This window comes from Lithohypha guttulata, assembly GCF_036872675.1.
Source record: "Lithohypha guttulata strain CCFEE 5908 chromosome Unknown scaffold_1, whole genome shotgun sequence".
Classification (NCBI taxonomy): Eukaryota; Fungi; Ascomycota; class Eurotiomycetes; order Chaetothyriales; family Trichomeriaceae; genus Lithohypha; species Lithohypha guttulata.
Genome location: NW_027042750.1, coordinates 811618 through 831368, shown reverse-complemented (window position 1 = coordinate 831368; position 19751 = coordinate 811618). Strand labels below are relative to the sequence as shown.

General features: G+C 49.7%; 11 protein-coding genes across 11 annotated transcripts; 2 read left to right on the top strand and 9 right to left on the bottom strand.

The window, feature by feature from the left end:
* Window positions 1-100: 100 nt before the first annotated feature.
* Window positions 101-1803, bottom strand: LTR64_000308 (uncharacterized protein; the record flags this gene model as incomplete). The annotated part of the gene is made up of 2 exons (XM_064894693.1): window positions 101-1370; window positions 1421-1803. 2 exons carry the CDS (start codon window positions 1801-1803, stop codon window positions 101-103), a joined length of 1653 nt encoding a protein of 550 aa, XP_064757380.1.
* A 2376-nt stretch (window positions 1804-4179) lies between these two features.
* LTR64_000307 (uncharacterized protein) lies at window positions 4180-5398 on the bottom strand (the record flags this gene model as incomplete). Its single annotated transcript, XM_064894692.1, has 3 exons — window positions 4180-4912; window positions 4963-5232; window positions 5319-5398. 3 exons carry the CDS (start codon window positions 5396-5398, stop codon window positions 4180-4182), a joined length of 1083 nt encoding a protein of 360 aa, XP_064757379.1.
* A 366-nt stretch (window positions 5399-5764) lies between these two features.
* Window positions 5765-7042, bottom strand: LTR64_000306 (uncharacterized protein; the record flags this gene model as incomplete). Its single annotated transcript, XM_064894691.1, has 1 exon — window positions 5765-7042. One exon carries the CDS (start codon window positions 7040-7042, stop codon window positions 5765-5767), a length of 1278 nt encoding a protein of 425 aa, XP_064757378.1.
* A 1457-nt stretch (window positions 7043-8499) lies between these two features.
* LTR64_000305 (uncharacterized protein) lies at window positions 8500-9033 on the top strand (the record flags this gene model as incomplete). The annotated part of the gene is made up of 2 exons (XM_064894690.1): window positions 8500-8823; window positions 8878-9033. 2 exons carry the CDS (start codon window positions 8500-8502, stop codon window positions 9031-9033), a joined length of 480 nt encoding a protein of 159 aa, XP_064757377.1.
* Window positions 9034-9194: 161 nt separating this feature from the next.
* On the bottom strand, window positions 9195-11231 carry NUA3 (putative component of NuA3 histone acetyltransferase complex; the record flags this gene model as incomplete). The annotated part of the gene is made up of 1 exon (XM_064894689.1): window positions 9195-11231. The coding sequence occupies one exon, from the start codon at window positions 11229-11231 to the stop codon at window positions 9195-9197; it is 2037 nt and encodes a 678-aa protein (XP_064757376.1).
* Window positions 11232-11801: 570 nt separating this feature from the next.
* LTR64_000303 (uncharacterized protein) lies at window positions 11802-12273 on the bottom strand (the record flags this gene model as incomplete). The annotated part of the gene is made up of 2 exons (XM_064894688.1): window positions 11802-11992; window positions 12048-12273. The coding sequence occupies 2 exons, from the start codon at window positions 12271-12273 to the stop codon at window positions 11802-11804; spliced, it is 417 nt and encodes a 138-aa protein (XP_064757375.1).
* Window positions 12274-12679: 406 nt separating this feature from the next.
* LTR64_000302 (uncharacterized protein) lies at window positions 12680-13060 on the bottom strand (the record flags this gene model as incomplete). Its single annotated transcript, XM_064894687.1, has 1 exon — window positions 12680-13060. One exon carries the CDS (start codon window positions 13058-13060, stop codon window positions 12680-12682), a length of 381 nt encoding a protein of 126 aa, XP_064757374.1.
* A 473-nt stretch (window positions 13061-13533) lies between these two features.
* Window positions 13534-14787, bottom strand: LTR64_000301 (uncharacterized protein; the record flags this gene model as incomplete). Its single annotated transcript, XM_064894686.1, has 1 exon — window positions 13534-14787. The coding sequence occupies one exon, from the start codon at window positions 14785-14787 to the stop codon at window positions 13534-13536; it is 1254 nt and encodes a 417-aa protein (XP_064757373.1).
* An 855-nt stretch (window positions 14788-15642) lies between these two features.
* LTR64_000300 (uncharacterized protein) lies at window positions 15643-16246 on the bottom strand (the record flags this gene model as incomplete). Its single annotated transcript, XM_064894685.1, has 2 exons — window positions 15643-16145; window positions 16198-16246. The coding sequence occupies 2 exons, from the start codon at window positions 16244-16246 to the stop codon at window positions 15643-15645; spliced, it is 552 nt and encodes a 183-aa protein (XP_064757372.1).
* A 937-nt stretch (window positions 16247-17183) lies between these two features.
* LTR64_000299 (uncharacterized protein) lies at window positions 17184-18093 on the top strand (the record flags this gene model as incomplete). Its single annotated transcript, XM_064894684.1, has 3 exons — window positions 17184-17218; window positions 17283-17418; window positions 17467-18093. The coding sequence occupies 3 exons, from the start codon at window positions 17184-17186 to the stop codon at window positions 18091-18093; spliced, it is 798 nt and encodes a 265-aa protein (XP_064757371.1).
* Window positions 18094-18310: 217 nt separating this feature from the next.
* Window positions 18311-19063, bottom strand: LTR64_000298 (uncharacterized protein; the record flags this gene model as incomplete). The annotated part of the gene is made up of 2 exons (XM_064894683.1): window positions 18311-18654; window positions 18682-19063. The coding sequence occupies 2 exons, from the start codon at window positions 19061-19063 to the stop codon at window positions 18311-18313; spliced, it is 726 nt and encodes a 241-aa protein (XP_064757370.1).
* Window positions 19064-19751: the final 688 nt, after the last annotated feature.

Below are 19751 nucleotides of genomic sequence, written 5' to 3'. Positions count from 1 at the left end.
GAAACATGTATACGAGCAGCGATATTGATTTCCGAATCAGTTACTGGTGCTATGCTTCGGTTCGATCTTCCTTACACCAAGCAAATCTATTCCTCACACCCTACCGCCTGCTATCTAGAACAACACAACAAACCCTCACCCTCCAAACCGTCACTCCTCTCCTCGCCGCCTGTCTCAAATCAGCCATAACAAATTCTCTCCAATCACCTTCCCCTCTTACTAGCCGACACAAATCATTCCACCCATACGCCAGCACCATGCCGACCTTATCCCTACCTACACCCTCAGGCACATTCGCACGCAGACACACTCCAGCTCTAAAGGCTTCGTACGAGCCCGCGACGACAGGAGCATCAAGCCAGATATACGGCTGTGGTGAGCCTGAGGAGTAGGAGAATGGTGTTATGTATGTTGTGAGCATTTCGGGGAGGGTTGGGTTGATGAGATAGCTTTGAGTTGTGGTGGGAGGGGTGAGGAGTGTTTGTGGGGATGTGAGAGGGAGGTGGAGTGGTTGAGATGTTTGGATTTCCTTCGGCTGGTGTACATGTACTTGGGCTTGAAGTTGAGGCACAGCTTGGGAGCTTGGTTGAGGTTGAGTGTGTCTTGATGAGTCTGGCAGTGGCTTTCGTGCTGGGTTTGTCGGCTGCGGTTTAGATATGTTTTTATTCCCTCGTGCCCGTGATGATAATTTCTCATGGCCGGCTAGCATTGAATTTCTTTCAGCTGGATATAGCCATGCTTCTTTTCTGTCATCGTCATCCGCAGTGTGGAAGGACGTATCTGACATCGCTTCATCCTCAGAGCTATCAGAGACAATATTATCCTGAGGTTCGCCTGCCGGGTTAGCTCGAGTATGGTTTGGTTCTTCTCCTTTTGGCGCTGTGCTGCTGGCACCAACTACTCCCGGACCTAGTTCATCGATGTATTCAATCTCCTCTAAACGTGCCAAGTGCTGTTGGAATAGACGTGCGAATATGCCCGGATGGCTGTTTGCTCGCGTCTCGTGTAGATCGACAATGATGTTCAGGATAGCCTCTTCTGTTTGTCCAGCCGTCATCACACCCGGGCGTGCGTTCTTTTCCTTAGAGCTAGGCTGTTGGACTCGTCTTTTTCGTGTATTTTGTCGTTCTTTGTTCCATGAACGGCCTCTCTTTCGGAAGCGTGGTGGTTTGACTGGCGGAATTCTCAATTGAGTGTCGTTCGGCTGAAACCCAGGTACTCCCACCTTTCCTCGATGGTGCTGCCGTGTGTTTGTGGGGTTAGTGAACGCTATAGAGTCTGCGTCGGTAAAGTCGACTGGGGTGGGAGGCTGAGTTTCGAAGATCCTGCTGCGCATACGCTCCCAGAGATTGTCCAAGATAGCGAAGAACCTGAAATGATGTTAGTATGCTCTTAGGTCATGTACCATGGACCAACATACCTGTCATGATCGCCTTCCTTGCGTTCTCGTGGCAATTTGTAGTACAGCGGTTCTTCACCTTCTTCGAGTTCCTCAGCTGTCAGAAGCCATTCTCTTTTGTTTAACCAAGTAAGTTGTCCCATGGCTGTTAGAAACAACTTAGAGAGCTTGCGTATGTTTGTGGCACCACCACGCCGAAGTTCCTTCAAATGTTTGTTGCGCCACGGCAAGATGTTCATGTCAAAGAATTCTTCTTGTGATTCAGGACGAATCTGCAATCTTGTCAGGATATCCTTGTATGTTTCACCGTTTTCCTCGTCGTCCGAATCTTGTGAGCGATCGTCCGACGCTTCTTCCAACTTCATCCAAGCCATCTCTCCTATTTCTGTTCCAGTGTCGTCCATTATGGTTGAATTTGAAGTTCTAGGGGCTGATTTAGCAGCCAAGAGGCAAATCGCAAGGATATATTATGGAATTCCGAGTTTGTTACAGAAGGATTGCTCTTCTACCTGCGGAATCTTGAGACTGACACTCGAGTGATGTGTCGGCTGAAATTTTGCGCCGCGTTGTAAAGCGACCGCACAATTAGTGAATCGGTGACAGCCATCACTAGTGCAAACAGTCAGTAGTAGCTATAGGAAACGAGCTGTCAGATTCAAGGATAACATGAACAGTGGAATTTGACAAGCGAACCGGTGGGAGAGTATTGATAAGCAGGAGAGGGATAGAAGGGATGTCATGGTCACCTTGTGCTGCATAATGATTGAGACTTGCATCATGTATTCCTCAAGGTGATATCGACGACATGGGAAGTGCCAGCCTGTACCTCCATTGAACGAGTATCTCCATGTCTTGCCGTTGCACCTCGTGCAGAACCTCCACGTCTCGAGCACTAGCTTCAGTAGAAAGCAAAACACCGGCCCTATTACTCCTCCTGGTATCATTTTCAGTCAAAAGACAATCCATATTGATAAGTGTTCGTACATCGACCACAAACTATGGTCCTAGACTTCAATACTTCAGTCCTTGACTCTAGCGTCTAGAGGTGGACTAGTGACAAGGTTGCTGTGCATAGCAGGTGTGCCCAATGTATTATGTTGCTTTTCCTGTAGCTGCTTCTCCAATTCTCGAACTCTCATCCTTAGCATCTGATTTTCTCTCTGTAAGTTGGCAGATTCGGCTTGATAGTAGGCATTCTCGTCTCTGAGGCTGTTGCGTCTGCTTGTACTGCTCCTTCGTATACTATCGGTCGGCGACGACGCCCAAGGCTCGCTGTTGTGCAGATCTTGGCTAGGTAGTGGTCGGAGAGCGGGGGATCTGTTAGGGTTCGAGTTCTCACGCGAGAGACGGCCGGTTGGTCTTGGTATGGCTCCCACAGCTGGATGTACAGACGGGAAGGAGAAGGAACGCTCGGACTGTGGTGTGCTGTCTTCGACCGCAGTAGAAGTACCAGACTGCGTGGGTGCAAGGTTACTAGCTTGCTGAGCCCGTATTGTGTCCAACTGTTGCTGCTGAGTCCTAATCATAGACAGCATGCGATTGACCTGTGCTTCCTGCTCCTGCTCTAGCTCGTTATGAATATCGCCTAGACTTGGTTGTCGGTGGTGATTAGGATCGCCTGTGGCTAAGATAGATCTCCCACCCATACTCGATGGACTGGCGGTCGAGTACATGTGGCCAATGCTTGATCTTCTGTCTGAACTCGGAAGCTCTCCAGGGCCAGGTATGGTAGGGTCATTTAGGTTTAAGTTCATGGCGACCTGAGAGCGCCTTCGTTCGGACGTGGTTCGATCGAGACGTGGGGAACCACGGCTGGTGCTAGATCTTCGTTCTGTAGCGTTCATGGTAGCCGCGGCGGCAAGTGAATGCGTGGAAGGTCGAGGTGAGGAATTGCTGTCACCATGGTGACTGTGCATAGACATGGACCTGGGAGACGAACTTGATGGTGAGAGTGAATTCAGGTCGGGAGGCATGCCTCGGGTTCTGTAAAATGGGAGTTGAGATACAGAGTAAGTAGGTAGATCAAACAATGACAATTTGTAGGAGTTCAATGTGTAAATTAACAATACTACAGAGTGCTAGTCGTGGATCTGGTCTGTCCACCACTGCCCTCTTCCATCAGCTGACTGAGATCAACAATGAACACGCAACTAACTCCTCAGAGGACGCGTAGAGTACAGGACCGTTGGCGGAAGCGGAACCAGTTCTGATGCATAACCTTGTGCTTGTCTGTGAACGGAGGGGCGAGGTGAGCTGAAAGCTGTACTGAGTCTGGTCATTTGATTGGCAACATTACACTTGCAGCACAGACTCTGGAGTGTGCCGGTGAAACTGTGGGACATCGACGTCATCGCTGCAATTAATGGCGCGCTCTCCTGAACGATCCGAGTATGCTCACCTGCCTCACGCCACGACTTTCAAAATCTGAGTATCGCGAACGTTCACACCGACGCATTGCCTCGGGAGATACACGGCACATTGGTAGATTATAGACTTAATGCTAACAACGATAAGTTCATTAATGCGACCTAAATACCACCAAATTTCATACGCACAGAACACCAACAACCATGTAGTTCGAACAATACCGACACTGTTCCTCGCCAATAGATCACTGTGCCGAGAGTGTTCTAATCATGTCGTCTTTACTATCATAATTCATACCAATTCAATTCCTCGTCCAAATCAATATACAAACATGTTCACATAGACTAGCACCATGGGGTATCAACCGTCCTCCCTTAGACTCTTCGCCAAGCCACATTCATTACGTGCCCGGTTCACCTTTTCAAGACTGCCTCATAGAGACTGACAGCCGCACCGAGCCCAGAGCTGATCAGCATGCCTTGGTAACCACCCGGCACACTTGCATGTACTGTTGCAATGGTGGCATGCTTATAGACTTCGACCGGTTGGAAATGTGATGCGTATACCAGATACACGATCAGTCCTTTGGCCAGGTTGAAGATAAATGGGTCGAACTGAACGTGTGGGTTACTCTTGACACTTGCTCTTCTTGCTGGACTGTGCGATGGCAATTGTCTCAATGGTAGGTTAACGAAGTACGACGTCAGTGCAGGCAAAATCAGTGTGGTGAGGAGCCACAAAGAGAAAGGTGCCCAAAAGCTCATGTTCAAAAGCTGGAACAAATCCGGAACCAGGACTCTGGTCGAGGTGTCCTTAATGCCAGAAATGGGTCCGATCTCAGCAATAGGTTTGCTGGGCATGATTTGTGATCGCAGTCCATTGGCTTCAATCAGAATAGCCAGCAGATTGATCGTCGCCGTCGAGCTGAGAAGTTCTCTTGCGTAGTCGCTGTAGTCTTCAAATCCAGCTCTTTCGTAAGCATGAGAGATTGATGTCCTTATTCGTTTCGTCTGCTGGTCGATAGCATCTGTAACAACTGCTGGAGATGGCGGTAGTGGTATCTGGCCCGCTAAAATGGAGGCACGACGGGCTATTTCTTTGCCTGGTGTTTTGATCAGTGCTGACACTGGGTTTTCTGCGTCGGTACTGCCAATCATTAGGAGAGGTCGCGATGTCGCAGAGCATGAGCGACTCACCTGCCGTCTTCTGATGGTAAGCGCGTCCTTCTCCTTTGCTTGCGCGCAGTCGCTGGCGCATGCGAAGATGTAGCTCCATCGTCGTCGTCAGATTTGACAATATCAGATACCTTCTCCGCTATTCTCTTGACGGGCGATCGTGTTGTCGATGTCGACCCGAGTCTCTTGTAGTATTCGCTCAGCGACGGCTCTTTCGAGTATGTTGTAGCATTACGTCTGAGGTGATCGTCCAGCTTCTCGGCGAGCTCGGCTTTTCGAAGTCCTGCATAGCTACGGCGCACAGACGTTAGCTATCACTTCTTGGGAGATCCCGACGCGTCTTGTGCACGCGACTGGAAAGTAGCCGCGGGACATACTTGGACAATGACGAAGTCTCAGCAAAATCGGTCAAGTCGGTCTTCAAGAGGCTGTTGAGGTAGGATGTTGCGGAAGACATGTTGGCGATGTTGTTCTAACTTATGCGACAGCAATACAAGTGTACAATATAATGCGCATGTAATGTAACAAGATGCAGGAGGAGTTCGTCAGTCGAGGTGGTGCTAGAGGCGGTCGCTTCAAAAGGTGGCTGGCACGGCTTGCTGCTCGTGTCGATCAACTGTTTACCCCGATCACCGCCTTTCCTAAAGTGGCAGTCGAACCATAACACGAGGATTCGCGCGCACGTCTGTCCAATCACTCATTCATCTTAGAAACAGACTTTTATATATATATATTCGAAGCTGTAAGAACAAACAGTCTTGTTGTACAAACGAGCAGGCCTCCTGCAGGCTGCCGTCGCAGCTTGGCAGACTATCTCGGCTTCTCAATGATACGAAGGAGCATCAGACGCGGGCTCAGGCTGATAGACTTCCTCATAGTGGACATAATCTAGTGCTTCCAGCTCCACGATGGCACACGACTCAGAAGTGCTCGATATCGCCTTACCGCGAGGAAGCTCTTCACATAGTCCTATCATCTTTCTTCTCAGGAGCGCCTCGTATTCTTTCCACCTTTTCTCCCATACATCCTCTACCTCATTTCTCGCCTTCTCTAGTCTAGCCTCCACCTCCTCCTCGACTTCCAGATACTTCTTCCACAGCCCCTCCATGTGCGTATTGGCTGACGAGACTTGGCTCTTCAGGCTTTCGATAGTGTGGTCTCGTTCTCGCAGCTGTTGGCGATATACCACATCTTGGTTATTAAGCAATTCTCGAAACTGTGCTAACTCCACGTCTCGCTCATGAAGCTTTTTCCTATGTTCCCGGTCCATGTCGCGGATGAGGTTGTGGTAATACCGACCAATTTCTGCTGCTGGTTCATCTTCAACCCCAGACAACGAGGGGGCTGTACTCAACGACGCTTCCTGCATCCGCCGCTCTGCGTCCAAGATTGGTAGGACTAGCCCGTCCTGATCCTCGAGCGAGTCATTGTCACGGCTGGAGCTGGCTGAATTCGTTCTTGTTGTCTGCATCAGGTCATTCGTGCTTGTCGTCAATAGGGTCGAATCTGACAGTTCTGATCCATACCAACGCCCAGAAATCATGGACTTTAACCTGTGCAGTGATTCGAAACCTGAAGGTTTGCGACACGAAGACGGTGAGGTGTCCCCTCTGTGGTCATTGGTTGACTGATGTGTTTTGAGTGGTAGATCGTTCTCGGCAGATTCCGCAATAACCTCATCGCCAGTTTCACCTCCTCGGACTGTGTCAAGTGAGGGCCTGATTTGCTCCGTCAGCTCATCTTCGTCGCTTTCCTCGACAAGCTCAGGAAGTGGTGGACCAGGATACGGAGGCGGCGCCGTGGTATTACTGACACTTGAGCCGTCACGGCTGATTCGGAATGTCTGTCCACCAGCCTCGATTTCCACGCTGCGAGCGTCGTCGCTTTGTACAGTCAGCCTCGTGCGGGTCGAAATGATGCTTGAAGCTCTGCTGTGCCTGCCGACCCGAGATGCAGCAAGCTCTCGCTGCCAGGCAGTCATCAGCGGTGGCTGTACCAACGTGCCATGGCTCGTACCCGGGCATGCCACACTATTGTCTTCGCTATCTTTGGTCACAGGCGCCTGAGTAGAAACCTCGACTTCGTTGTCCAAGTCACTCATTGAGCGCTATCCACTCGCGTATCTATAACGCACGAACAATGGCTGTTAGTTAGTGGCTACGTAGTAAAACATCAGTTACTGGGTTTCTGGTTAGTTGTCGTACGTGACTTTCGTAAAGACGACGCTGCTTGCTATGCTAGTATCACCAGGCATCTATACAATAGGTTCGCCACTTTGCAGTATAGCTGGCTTTGAGCTTTGCGTTTAGGCACCACTGTATTTCTCGAGATCTCGAAACGGCCCCCACACCTTGCTCACACCTGATCTGTCGCTAGATCAGTAAACTCTTTTCGAAGTTAGCAAATCCACCACGTGGGAATGTTGACGGTCATCAAGAACAAGACAGACAATACATTCGAATGTTGAAGGATTTCGGCTATCGTAGGGTAGCTGGGGGCGATCAGATTCAATCGGTTCACTTCTTCAGCCTCATGGTGAAGCCTCTGATTCTGCTGACCGAATTGGGGTCAGACTTATAGGCTATATTATCTTCTTTGGTCAGGCTCTGATTTCATGTCGTGCGAAGAGATTGTATCATTGCGACACATCTCATCATATAGCAAAGAGATCCTGGTAAGGCATGTCAGCACGGCGCATGGTTTGGCCGATACGGTTGCTGCTTCCCAAAATGAATAGCCCCAGTAACGTTGAATATGACGCTTGGCGTTTGTAATGACATTGGCTTCAAGCGGCGAAAACGACATACGTTTCACTTCAAGTTCCAGTCGCCGACTGGAATACCAGGTACTGTGATTAACGTCGTCACTCACACTGGCGATAAGCGTGGAAGGCGCACTTGAGTGCCTAGAGCGTCCCTTGATGAATGCAACTTTAATCATCGCGATACAGGTAATTACATTCACGTCCACATTTAGGCATCTGACGTCGACGGTAACATGACGGGTCACTGCACCGTCTGTTCTGATTCCACCATCGGACCAAGGACGAAACATCACTAGTCTTCCAGCAAACGCCTCATAACCACCGCCACACATCTCATCAAGTACCGCCAAAAATCAGGCAGACAGGATTGGACTATTTGCCAGTATTACAACCGTCTGGCAAGATTTGAAAACCAGTAGAGTCTCTACGATCAGCCCAGAACTCCTGACCACAAAAGTCCACCCACCATGTCTCTCAACTGGGTAATGCTGCCCGAACCCAACAGCACCACCACCACCACAACACCAAACAAATCCCAATTCATCCTCCTCCCCAATGAACGCATAATCTTCAAATCCGCCGATCGCACATCGTTCTCTCTCACAACACCAAAATCTACATATCCAGCTCATGCGCCTCACATCACCATAACATCATCTGACGGCACTTTATACCTCACCAACCAGCGGACAGTCTACCTCCCACGACCTGGCTCAGCAATATCATGCAACGTCGCCAGTAGCCTTAAATCCTTCTCTTGTCCGCTCCTCAACCTACACGACACACATCTCGTTATGCCATGGTTCGGCCCAAATGCCTGGACAGCACTCGTGCAGCCCGTCGCTGGAGGCGGATTACCAGGCACCGCCACAGGTCTCGAACTAAAGTTCACGTTCAAGGAGGGCGGAGCGCCGGACTTTCAAAGTAAATTCGAAGCGATCAAGGAGCGGTTACAGCAGGTCGTGGACAATGCACGTGAATCTAACGCTTCGAGGAACGTGGATATGGCGAATGTGCATCTGGATGAGTTGCCTAGATACGAGGATAGTGGGCAGGATAGGAGGGCGCCTGATCAGCAGCAGCAGCGGTATTCGGATTCGGACGAGATGGCGGTGCCGGTGAGTGCTACTGCGGAGCAAGTCCGTGCGATGGTGGCGGCTGCGGCGAGTCAGAGACAGGAGGCACAGGTGCGGCGGACATCGAGGGAGGTAGAGGAGGCTGCGCAGCGGAGGGACGAGACGCCTAGTGATGCACCGCCTGGGTATGAAGAGGCACAACAGCAGAGTGTGCAGCAGGAACTGGATAGGAGGCTAGACAGCACGAGGTAGGGTTTCGCAGTAATGCCTTTGTAGTTGAGGAGAGGTGACATGTGAGTACTGCTCTCCCCCTTTCATCACGTCTCGAAGTAATTCCGCAGGCGGTCTTTCATTCTCATTCATATTCATATTCGCAGTCATGGCGATACTCACATCGTGAATAGATAGTAAGTCTACTCTTCGTCATCGTCGTTATCATCCGACGCGCCTTCGCCATCATAGTCATCAAATTCGATCTCTTCCTCAACATCGTCCTCTCCTACCTCGCCCAGGGCATCTTCGTTGTCCTCACCATCGAAAGCATCCTCCGCCAACTCGATCTCACCTTTGATATCCCATCTGTCGCCCTTGGCTGCTTGGGATACATACTTCACAAACCTCATCGTCGCTTTGTCCCTCAATACAACACTAAAAGTATTCCAAGCTGGAGAACTACTGAACAATATCCCGTCATCTTCGCCTCCGTCTCCAGTCTGATATACGGCCGGGTCGTGCACGGCTTTCTTGCCCACGTTGGGTAGAGCCTTCGAGTGCGTTGAAGCTGCATCGTCGTCCGCTGCCATATAGACTTCCTCGCCGCCACATTCGAGGGGCTCGTGGTCGACTAGGCTTGTGTCGTGCGTGCTGTTCTTCGACGACCCAGTTGCAGCACCATTGACTTTGCCATTCGTCGGTGGTTCGTCGATCTCTGTCCTGTCCCATCCAGTGGTAGGTGTCATGTTGATTGTAAATTCGAGTCTTGGCTGCTCGCCCGTGTATGTGCTGGCGAGTGCATAGTCATGACCAGCCCGAAAACGACGAGCAAGAGCATGCTGTCTGAGTAGACTCGACGGACGTAACCCTGTTGCGAGTGCCAGCCACTTCTTGAAAGCATGGGAATGCAACAAATCCTGGAGGAGTTTCGAAACTGGTGAGTCAGCATCCGTGGCTGTGAGCGTATCTTCCGTCAGATAAGCGAAACGGTGCTTGTGTGGAGGACGAGCAAGTGGCCAGGTCGATGGAGAGATGTCTGGGTTCTTTGACCCTGCAGGATCCGAGTTTTCGGCGCGCTCAAGGTAGGGTTTGAGTAGAGCAGTGAACTTCGAAGCCAGGAAGTCGTCAAGCTGAAGCATGGAGGTTGCTTCAAAAGCTTCTGACAATTCTTCGAGCTTGTCTGGAACCAGGAAGCCAGGTGCAATATACTGAATCAAGAATGTCAGATCTTGCTCTGTTAGTATGGTCTCGTCCTGGTCAGCCGTGTCACCTGGATCTTCTTCAGTCCCTGTTGCTTGCGCATTGACAACTCTTCTCGGCTCATCGAAGTGTCGGAATGTGATACGGGGCTCGTCAAACTCATCGGCCGCACCTTGTAACTGTGCCAAACTCGACTTCTGAGCCTGCGCTTCCTCGACACCCTTTTCATAGCCGTCCTCGCCTTCTTGTGGAATATGGAACCAGCCACTCACAGCCATGCGTATCCTGTTCTTGTCTTCTTCTGCATTTGCTCCGTGATATACTTCTTCGACGTCGTGGTAGCTCTCACCCGGTAAGACGGTGAAGAAGCTGAGCTGTGAAAAGGCAGGTGGTATATTCTCAGTCCATTCTGCAAGTGGTACCTTTATGTCTTCGTCTTTCTTGTTCTTTTTCAGTTCTGTAGGGTATAGTCTCAATCCACCACCCCAGTCTGGCTGCCATGGCTCATCAGGATCTGTGAGGTATAATATGTAGCTGACTCTTCTGCTACCTATGACATCGTCGTGGCAGAGTAAGTAGCTACCAGGCGTATAAACATTCACTGCCATATCAGTCTTACGACCAGACACCTTGCCTGCGCCAGTGACCTGCGAGACCCATTCTCGGAAGTCCGGACTATAGAGAGCGTCTCTTAGCTTAACGAGGCTCGGTAAACGCTTGAGAGAGTCCTGGTCGAGGTTGGAGAGATTGGCAAGGTCGCCAGATTGATGTATGCGGTAGATATCAGTCTCTTTCAACGTAAAGTGAATGTTTTCTTGAATTTCACTACGCACATCCCGTAGTAGCTGCTCTTGGATCAAGTCTGACACAACAGCATGAGGGTAAGGTGCGCTAATGGTATATTCCTGGCGAAATTGCTTGACAGTGGAAGGCTCGAATAAATTCTGCCGAAACGCTGCTCTTCCCTCGTTCACAATGCGCTTTTTGTTTGAAGAACTTTTCGCTGGAACGTCCTCTGCTTTACGCTTGATTGGCATCCTGCTGGAACTCGACCTGCGGGAGTCCAAGGTTAAGCACCGTTTGCGCAGACAATGTTCAAAATTATTTCGCAATAAATTATGCGACCGGACGAAGCGAGCTTTATTGTGCATCGAGTCTCCACCTCAAATACAGAATACGAGCAAGACAATGATGAATAACGACCTACAGCTACACCATATCTGCTAGCCGTATCTCACAACAACAACGAACAAGCATCGCCAGGAACATTTACATGAAGCTCGGGAATCTTTTGAAAAACCTTCGCTCAGTGAAGCCCTCAGTAAGAAGCCAGGCTAGTGCATATCTTCCCTCGTGGCATTGAACACGCAAGGTTGAGCGTGGTAAATCGTGACAGGCATGTACTGTGGCTCTTCTAGATTTGCGGACACCTGTAGCATACGTACTGCAAATCGCGTTTTCCACGTCGGAACAGACGCTCCGGCTTACGCTTGGACTTGCTGTAACAGTGCCTGCAATGCCAGATCGCGCTCGTGAATTCGTCGCAACGATATGTACAGTAGGTCGCCAATTCGCCTTTCCACTCATATTGTCTATGCTGCTTCAGCTTAGAATCTTTCGCCCTTCGCGCCAATCGTGTTGCCCAATCTGAAGTCCGATCCTTTGGCGCCTTTCGCTTGCGTGACTGTTGGGTAATCAGTCTCGATGTAGTTTTTGTCGGTTGTGCTCTGGAGATAATTCTGCTCGTATCCCTTGTAACCATGGACCTTGGCTGTCTTTAGAAGCTGTAAATACCGTTCTGCCAGAATGTCAGTGGTCTAGTAGCACTCCTACTCAAACCAGCTGAAACCTACCTCTGTATTTACCACACTTTTCAAGGTGATTGACTCCTTCTCGGTGATAGCACTTGCCCATCTCTTCTCTTACTAGCCGTGCCATCATAACCTGTACCCACTGCTCTCGAATGATGGCATCTCTGACATTGGCAACAGCCTCAAAATCTCCCATATCCACACCCTCGTACGAAGGTGGGACAGTGGGCTTCTTCCGGAGGAAGGCTTCGGACTCTGGAGTAGGCATATTGGGCTCGAGACGTTGACTTTGTATGACCAAACACCACGCAGGTACTGGATGAGAATGAGTGCGTAGTCGCCGCGAATACTAAAGCTGGAGGATGTAGGGGTAGCACGACCGAATTCGAGGGTAGCTAGCAGCCAGTACGTCGTCTCTCGTGAATCTAGGTTCGCATCATAGCTATATGGGCCAGACGAAGCTGGACAGCTCTACGGCGGACTTTCGTCTACGGTTGGTGGTAGATTGTACTAATGCAGGCACTTAACTAAAACATGCGTCCACGATCTCATCATTGTCCACATCTTTTATGGCTTTACCAGCTCTACTATGTTGTGACTAGCTTCTGTGTCTTCGATCACCTCCCTCCGTGAATCCAACATCCTCTCAAGAAAGAAGTGCCCCGTCCTCGCTCTCAATCTAATACCTTTCCGCCTTCCAGGTAATGCCTCCGAACGATACTGCCATTGACTTGGTCTCCGAACCGGTCATAGTATTCGAGGCTCGGCGGCTCCTCGGTCACACCTCTTTCTATCAGCTTCCACAGCTTGTCGTATGCCGGTGTCCTAATTTGTACATTGTCGAACCACTCTTTGTCCTTGGTCCAACACTCGAGAAGTCGAAATACGTTGGATCGTTCCGGATCACGTAAGATTTCGAAGAAAATGCACTCCGGCTGATTATGCACGACTTTCCACGCTTCGTATTCTGTTTCCAGCCATTCCTCGACGTGTTCTGGTTTGAGCACCCACTTTGCTAACATAAACAGTTGTTTCCCAGGTTGCTGGTCCGACATGCTGACGAAGCTATCGCAATGGACTTTCGAATGTTTCACAGAACAATTTTCCCACCTTCGCTTCAGGAGGGTTGTTTGCACACTTGGATTAACTCTTATACACAATTTGTCTAGCTTCATCTCATCCACCTAGACAGAAGGCTGTGTTCGCAGAGTCACATGCTTGTCTGCGGAAAATAACCCGGATCTTGTTGACGGACCATGTTTCCATTTCGCTCGATCCTGAAGTAGGGAGGCCTTAAGCCTTGGCCTTCTTATATTGGTCAAAGTGACTCGATCCCAGTAAAGCTGATTATTAATACGAATTCTAGCAACCGAGAACGCAAAATCTTACTCATCGAGACAATATCTGTTGTGATATCAGCTACTACGAACGGCTTGGAGAATGCCTGACCAGCTCGAGACAGTACTGATCAAAATACACCAACCAAGAAACTATACTATCTACTAGTCTTTCTCTCAATTGAGCGAGCTTAGGGCTCGAACCACTTTCCCATGGTCCCTATAGCTTCTTCGCTCCTTGCTCCTTCGAAACCCATGATCCGATTCATCCCTTTCGCGTTACGACCGAACACATCTCTCGAGACATTGTTGTTGATACCTTTCCACCGTTCTTGCATACCAGACCAGTCAATTCCTGGTGACATCGGCCGCGACGCGCTCGGGACTGTTGAGGCTGATTTTGGCTGTCCGCTCTCTGCTTTGGCTGCTTTGGACGCATTAGTTTTCGTGGTGGTTCCCCTATGCGCCTGACCTGAACCCTGTGCAGCTGGCACTGTCTTTGCTGCAGCTGAGAATGATGGAGCGGAGGTTACGACAGTACTTCTTCCCCACCACGACCAACTTGAAGACGGCGCTGGAGTTGCAGCAGGTACAATAGGGGTAATAGAGACGTTTGTGCTGTGAGTGTCTTGTTCGACACCATGGGAACCGGCCACTTTGCTTCCCTTCGACGCAGATCCCGAACTTGCGGTCATCGCCTCCGTCTTGGTCGCTGGCTTCTGTATTCCGGAAGTCGATTCACCATCTTCCTCAGGATTGCTTGTTACTTGGTCCTCCTTGTGTTCTTCGCCAACCACTAACTCGCCCCCCAGCTTGAGCTCAATCTGCTTCAAAGTACTTTTCCTGACCTCCCTCCTCCTTATCCGTCCCTCCTCGACACATATCAGCGGGATCAATTTCCCCTTCCCCGTACTCCTCCTCGCAATCTTCTTCCTCTCCGCATCAACGACACCACCAAGTCCATCACCCTTTCGCACATCGCGATCTATACTCTCCTTGATCGTCAAAGCTTCGAACCGTGCGATATTTTGCAGACGCTGAGTCTGGCAGGCACTGCACAACAAGGGAAGTATGAATGTATGCAGCGGATGGCGAAGCACAAGAGAACACGCCGAATTCTTTTTTGATACTTCCCCGGCTGTTCCTGAACGCTCACCACTAGAATATGCGTCGATGATATCAAACCCCGAATCAATGCTACCCTTCTGCTCACCATTCCCAACCACCGGAGTCGCTGGCGATGCAGGCACTGAATCGTGTATCTGCTTCGCAAACTCAAATTCTTGTGGGAAAGGATTATTAAGGCTACTGTAGCTCAGGCGTGGTGCTGTTGGTGATGACGCTTGGGGCTGGTTTCTTGTTACTGTCTTTGTGACCATTGAACCACGATTGTCCACAATTTTCTGGGCCTGTGGTGATGAGACGGCTGTTGTGAATCTGCTCATTGTGTCTGGACAGGGAGGGGCATGTTTGACGGGACGTTCAGAGACGGAGGTGTGGCCGCATAGCGAGAAGAGATAGGTTGTGTGGTAGCACATTGTGAACTGCAAATTGAGGGAGATGGCTAGGCTGGTTGAAATGAATGAGTCTATGTGTCAGGGATAGAGCTGTTGCAAAAGCTTCTTGTCTCTCTCCTCGCTGTTTCAGGAGTAGCATCCACTACAGTCAGTACACTTTCGATAGAGCAAGCACGAAGACAAGATAGAAAGCATAGTTGGAAACGCCATCGTACCGCATGCGCATCGTGGCAGACACCGTACAGATGCAGCTCGAGTGCAGCCGAGTCCTCATGCTGAATGCTGCGGTACTTCGAACAATGATCTCGAAGGTATCTTTGTTAGCATCTCGGATGTTTGCGTTATGGCGGTGTTGGGTAGTGAATCAAGTTCTTTGTGATCGTCCCACAATCGGAAGTGGTCAGTGCGCAGTATCTACTCACCATAGTGCCTGAATATGCGGGTATCATTAGGAAATTTGGAGACAGTGCAAGAAACGATTGGGATTTTCTATTGCTAGGCCACACTTGCGAGTATTCAAACCTGGTGTAGAGGATCATCGTGTCTTTCCAGCATCTGTCTTCCTGTGTTCTGGTGCCTTCAAATTGTCCAGTCAGTAACGATTCTTGTATAGCAGCATTCGTGTTGGGTATCTGAGGTGTAAACGTGCTGACTCCATATTTCGGATGTCGAGATAATGGTATCTGTGGGACGAAGGGGTTGAGGGTGTTGTTTGAGAAGTTGAAGCTCCCAAGTATGGTATGTGGGAGGTAGGCAGCTGGCGATCTTTCCAAGCACCTCAACTTACTCTTCTGGTGCTAGAACGACCTTGTTACCCCTCCCTGCGAGAGCCTCTCCGATATCAGCTTTCTTGCCAGTCCAATCTTCCTTCTCCTCTTCCTCGATCTCAGCGCCGGTTCTCTGGCCTCTGGCATGTAACTCCTTCTCGTGCTCATCAGCTTTGGCGTCCAGGTTGTCAGTCAAGCTGGGCTCTTCGGCGTGTCCACCTCCACCACCGGTCTTTACAGCATCGGCGACGTCACCCTCTCCAGGCATTCTCATCTGCTCGCCCTCGAGGTTTGGATCTACACCGTCTCTCTCCTTGTCAGATTCTGTGAGCTTCTTCTCCTTCAGGGAACCTGTGTCACCACGACCGAGGGACGACGGCATGGCATCGTCGCCATGGTGGGAAGGTACATCGTGCTGCTCGCGGTGATCAATTGGTTTGGAATTTAGACTCGATGTGTCTTTCGAAACATCCTTCTCTTCTTGTGTTTTCTGTGCTGCGTTCTGGGCTTGATTAAGTCCTGGCAGAAATTTCGTCAGGCAAGAACGTTCATGAGAGAATTGCCTGCGTACCCGTCTGCTGGTTTGGCTGAGATGGTGCTTGGGGGTCGAGATCGGACATGTTGTAGTGTAAGAGGGGTATTTGCCTGGCTACATTAGCGATTGTGCTCGGAAGGAGATATGTAGAGCTTACTTCTAGACAATTTGAGTCTGGTTTATCAGCGCTGAATACTAAGAGTAACTGTTTGTTTTGAGAAGCCTTGCTCGGGGCCGGATTGTTTTCAAGAAGTGTACAAGGTGTGATGGTGGTAAGAAATTCTTGGGCGGCATGATCCTGTCCCTCAGTGCTCTCAATGACATCATCAGATCGACCTCCACGATTTCACTTCGATATCGATAAGCGGCCACTCAGCAGTCAGGGGAACTCTCGTATTTCAGAGATGTCCAGAACTACAGTACACACCAGAAGCACACATGCCTTGGATAGGGACTCTTGGTCGCACTGAAGAGGTCGTATTTATGTTGTTGTTCTCTAGCCGAGGTGATTGGGAGCTGGTCCTGTTCGTATATGTTATTGTCGTATCTTGTAATTTGCAGAATTCGTCGCATGTAGAAATAGTGAGGGGCAATCAGCGAATACCAGGATTGTGCTTGTGCAATATCCGTGGTAAAGCGTATATGTAGTGGTGTGGTGTGCAGAAACCCAACCTTTTGTTCAGGTGCGGCGACGACTGCCACGGACCTCCAGTAAGCGCAGGACACAGCCTCTTGAGTCTGAATATTTCAGTTCAACCTTTCAGTAGTCCCTTTTTCACATTCTTGGCCCTCTGTATCACATCGATGCGATAATACTTTGGTCCGTGCCTCATGCGAGCTTCAGCCAAGAGCCCTGTACTGAGTAAGCTCTGATAAGAAGTGGCATTCTGAGGATAATGTCAACTTGCAAACGCACATTGTTGTTGCCTTCGGCCCATAAGTATTATAGTCAGGGCACTAGATAACGCAGCTTGCGATGGTACACCGATCATCCTGTTGCCCTCCCTAACCTCTTCGCCAATATGCCCGTTGAATTTGCTGCCTCGTATCTCAAGCAGTAGGTCTGCTATCGAGAACAATTCTGTTGCGACTAAAGAAGAGCTTTCACTAACAGGTAGTAGTGATGCAGAGGCAGTCAAAGCTGAAAAGAAGATCCTCGACAAACTCAAGAAAATCGAGGCGTCCGTACACACAATGAGACAGTACTACTATCCTTCACCTGTCAATGCAAAGCTCGGAGAGATTCCAAAGTCCATTGTGAGGAATGCGGTTTGAGCTTGTTGTCACATGGCTGACCGTCTTTAGCTGGAGCGAGAGCGAGAGCCGTTGGAGGAGTTCAAGAACTGGAAGGACGCGAAGAATCCTCTGGCAAGACTTCCAGCTGAGATACAGTCCAAGATCTGGTCTTGCCTTGATGAACCGGCCGATAGACTGATGCTCGCACTCACGTGCATCCACCATGCTGAAACATTCGAGGACCTCAAATCCAGCAAGCATCAGGCCAAGGCGATTGAGGCCACTTCAAGCAAGTCATCATCTAAGAAGCGAAAGGCATTGACCCCTGTTAAAGAAGAAGGACCTTCGAAGAAGCCACGCAAAATGCCACCCAAGAAACCAACCAAGTCAGAACTTGTTCCGATCTTACAGCGACTGCAGGACTGGACCCCAATGCAGAAGTACAAGCTTTGTTACTTCTGTCTCAGATTCAAGCTCAGGAATGTTACCTGTGATATGATTAGCTTTGCGGAGAAAGGCAGCTGGGGTGGCGGAGATCTGGTGCATGAGACTCGGAAGATCACGCCCAGGATTCTCACCCAGATGATCACGGCCGGGTATCGTTGCCCAACTTGTTGCGTGTACAAGCATCTCCAGACACAAGAGGACCAGCAAACTCATAAGGAGAACAAGAAACGCTTGGCCAGTTTGAACTGATACTGATGGAAACCTCTCACGACGGTTCTCATTGTGAAGTGGCAGGGATTCATATAGTCATTAAGGACGATAAGTTGTTGCTGCGAACAGGGTTGCATGCTACACGTGATAATGGAGACTTGAGCTGATGTGCGGTCCGGACGACATCAGGAATAGGAGATGATGTTGCGAACGCGAACCGGGTTCACAAGGTCAGATCCAGTATATCGGCTCTCTCTCATGTGCTATATCCTTCTGTCCCTTTTTTGGTGTCAAGCTTGTCCTTGAATGGTCGATAAGGAGCGGTAATCTCATGCTCGCGAGCACTTTTGTTTACAATCTCATTCCCTGTAGCACCAGGATACTTCTTTTGCGCCTCGTGCAGATCGTCAAGTGGTTTGCCAAGGATGTGGTATTTGGACCATTCTATTGGAGGACATCGAGCAACATTTTGTGGATTAGGCAAGCGGCCGAACTTGGAAGTTGTATCGGTTTTATTGTCGGCTTGCTCGTCTTCGTCGCTGTCTTCATACTCAACATCGTCAAAGACAATCTCACTTGCTTGCGGTTTCTTCAGCTTGCCTGCTCTAAGGTCATTAGCAAATTCACGAGGATTCTCCACAGCAGCATCCTTGATTTTGTCAAGATCACGAATATCTTTCAGACTCTGCTGACGTTGCATTTGCAACAAAGATATGGTCGCCTTTAACGCTATAGCATCAGCATTGTCTTCGAGGTTAAGAGGCAAAGGTGATGGTTCATCAATGAATTGTGCCTCGGCCTTCTCCGGTGCTGCTAACTTCTCGTGGGATAAAGTAGGAGTGACAGGAGAATACGACGGCCTTGGAGGACTACTAGATCCATCTTTTGGTGTAACAAATCTGTCGTTTGGCTGAGGCTGGACGACTGGAGTCGAAAGAGGCGATGTCTTCAGGACCAGCTTTAGTCTCCTAGATGGTTGCTGATTTGACGCCGCTTCTTCCGAGGACATCTTGAGCGTGAGCAGGTAGAGCAGGCGTCGATAGTCTCGTGGCTATCATACACGAGCGAAGATGTTGTAACCCCAGTCGTTTGAAAGATTCGCAAATTACAGTACAAAAAAATTGATTCAGTCCTGGACAAATGACCGGCTCATCGGAATACAAGTCCTTAGAATTGTGGAGATCAGCCACCCGAACTTATGTAGCAAACCTTTCATGAGATCACGTAGCAGAGTCGTGTGTCTGACAATGTGCGATAATAAATACACTTGGCGTTTGACAGTTGTGTCCCTGTCCAACTGGCATTATTGCCGTTATCGAAGAGGGGCGTACCTGCAACGTGGCTGACTATCGAAACGAAAGCTTCCACCAATCGCTTCAGGTAAGCCAGCCAGCACGAATCATCGTGCCTTCTTCGGTGGCAAACCTAATGCACGACCGGTTACCTAGCAGATCGACGATGCTTCGGATATTGCATGAGAGCAACACGAGTACAACAAGATTCTCTCCAAACACATGCATTTCGCAACAGCTTCCTTGCATACTCTCAAGACGTTGAGCCCTACAGGAATCGAGTTGGAGCTCGGTCTTCAATAAATAGTCTACACTAGTGCCATTCTCGCGAACGGTCAATAGTGTGTACTTGGCAGTCTTGAAGGCGTGCTACTGATCCGGGATCGACACATGAACAAGAAATCA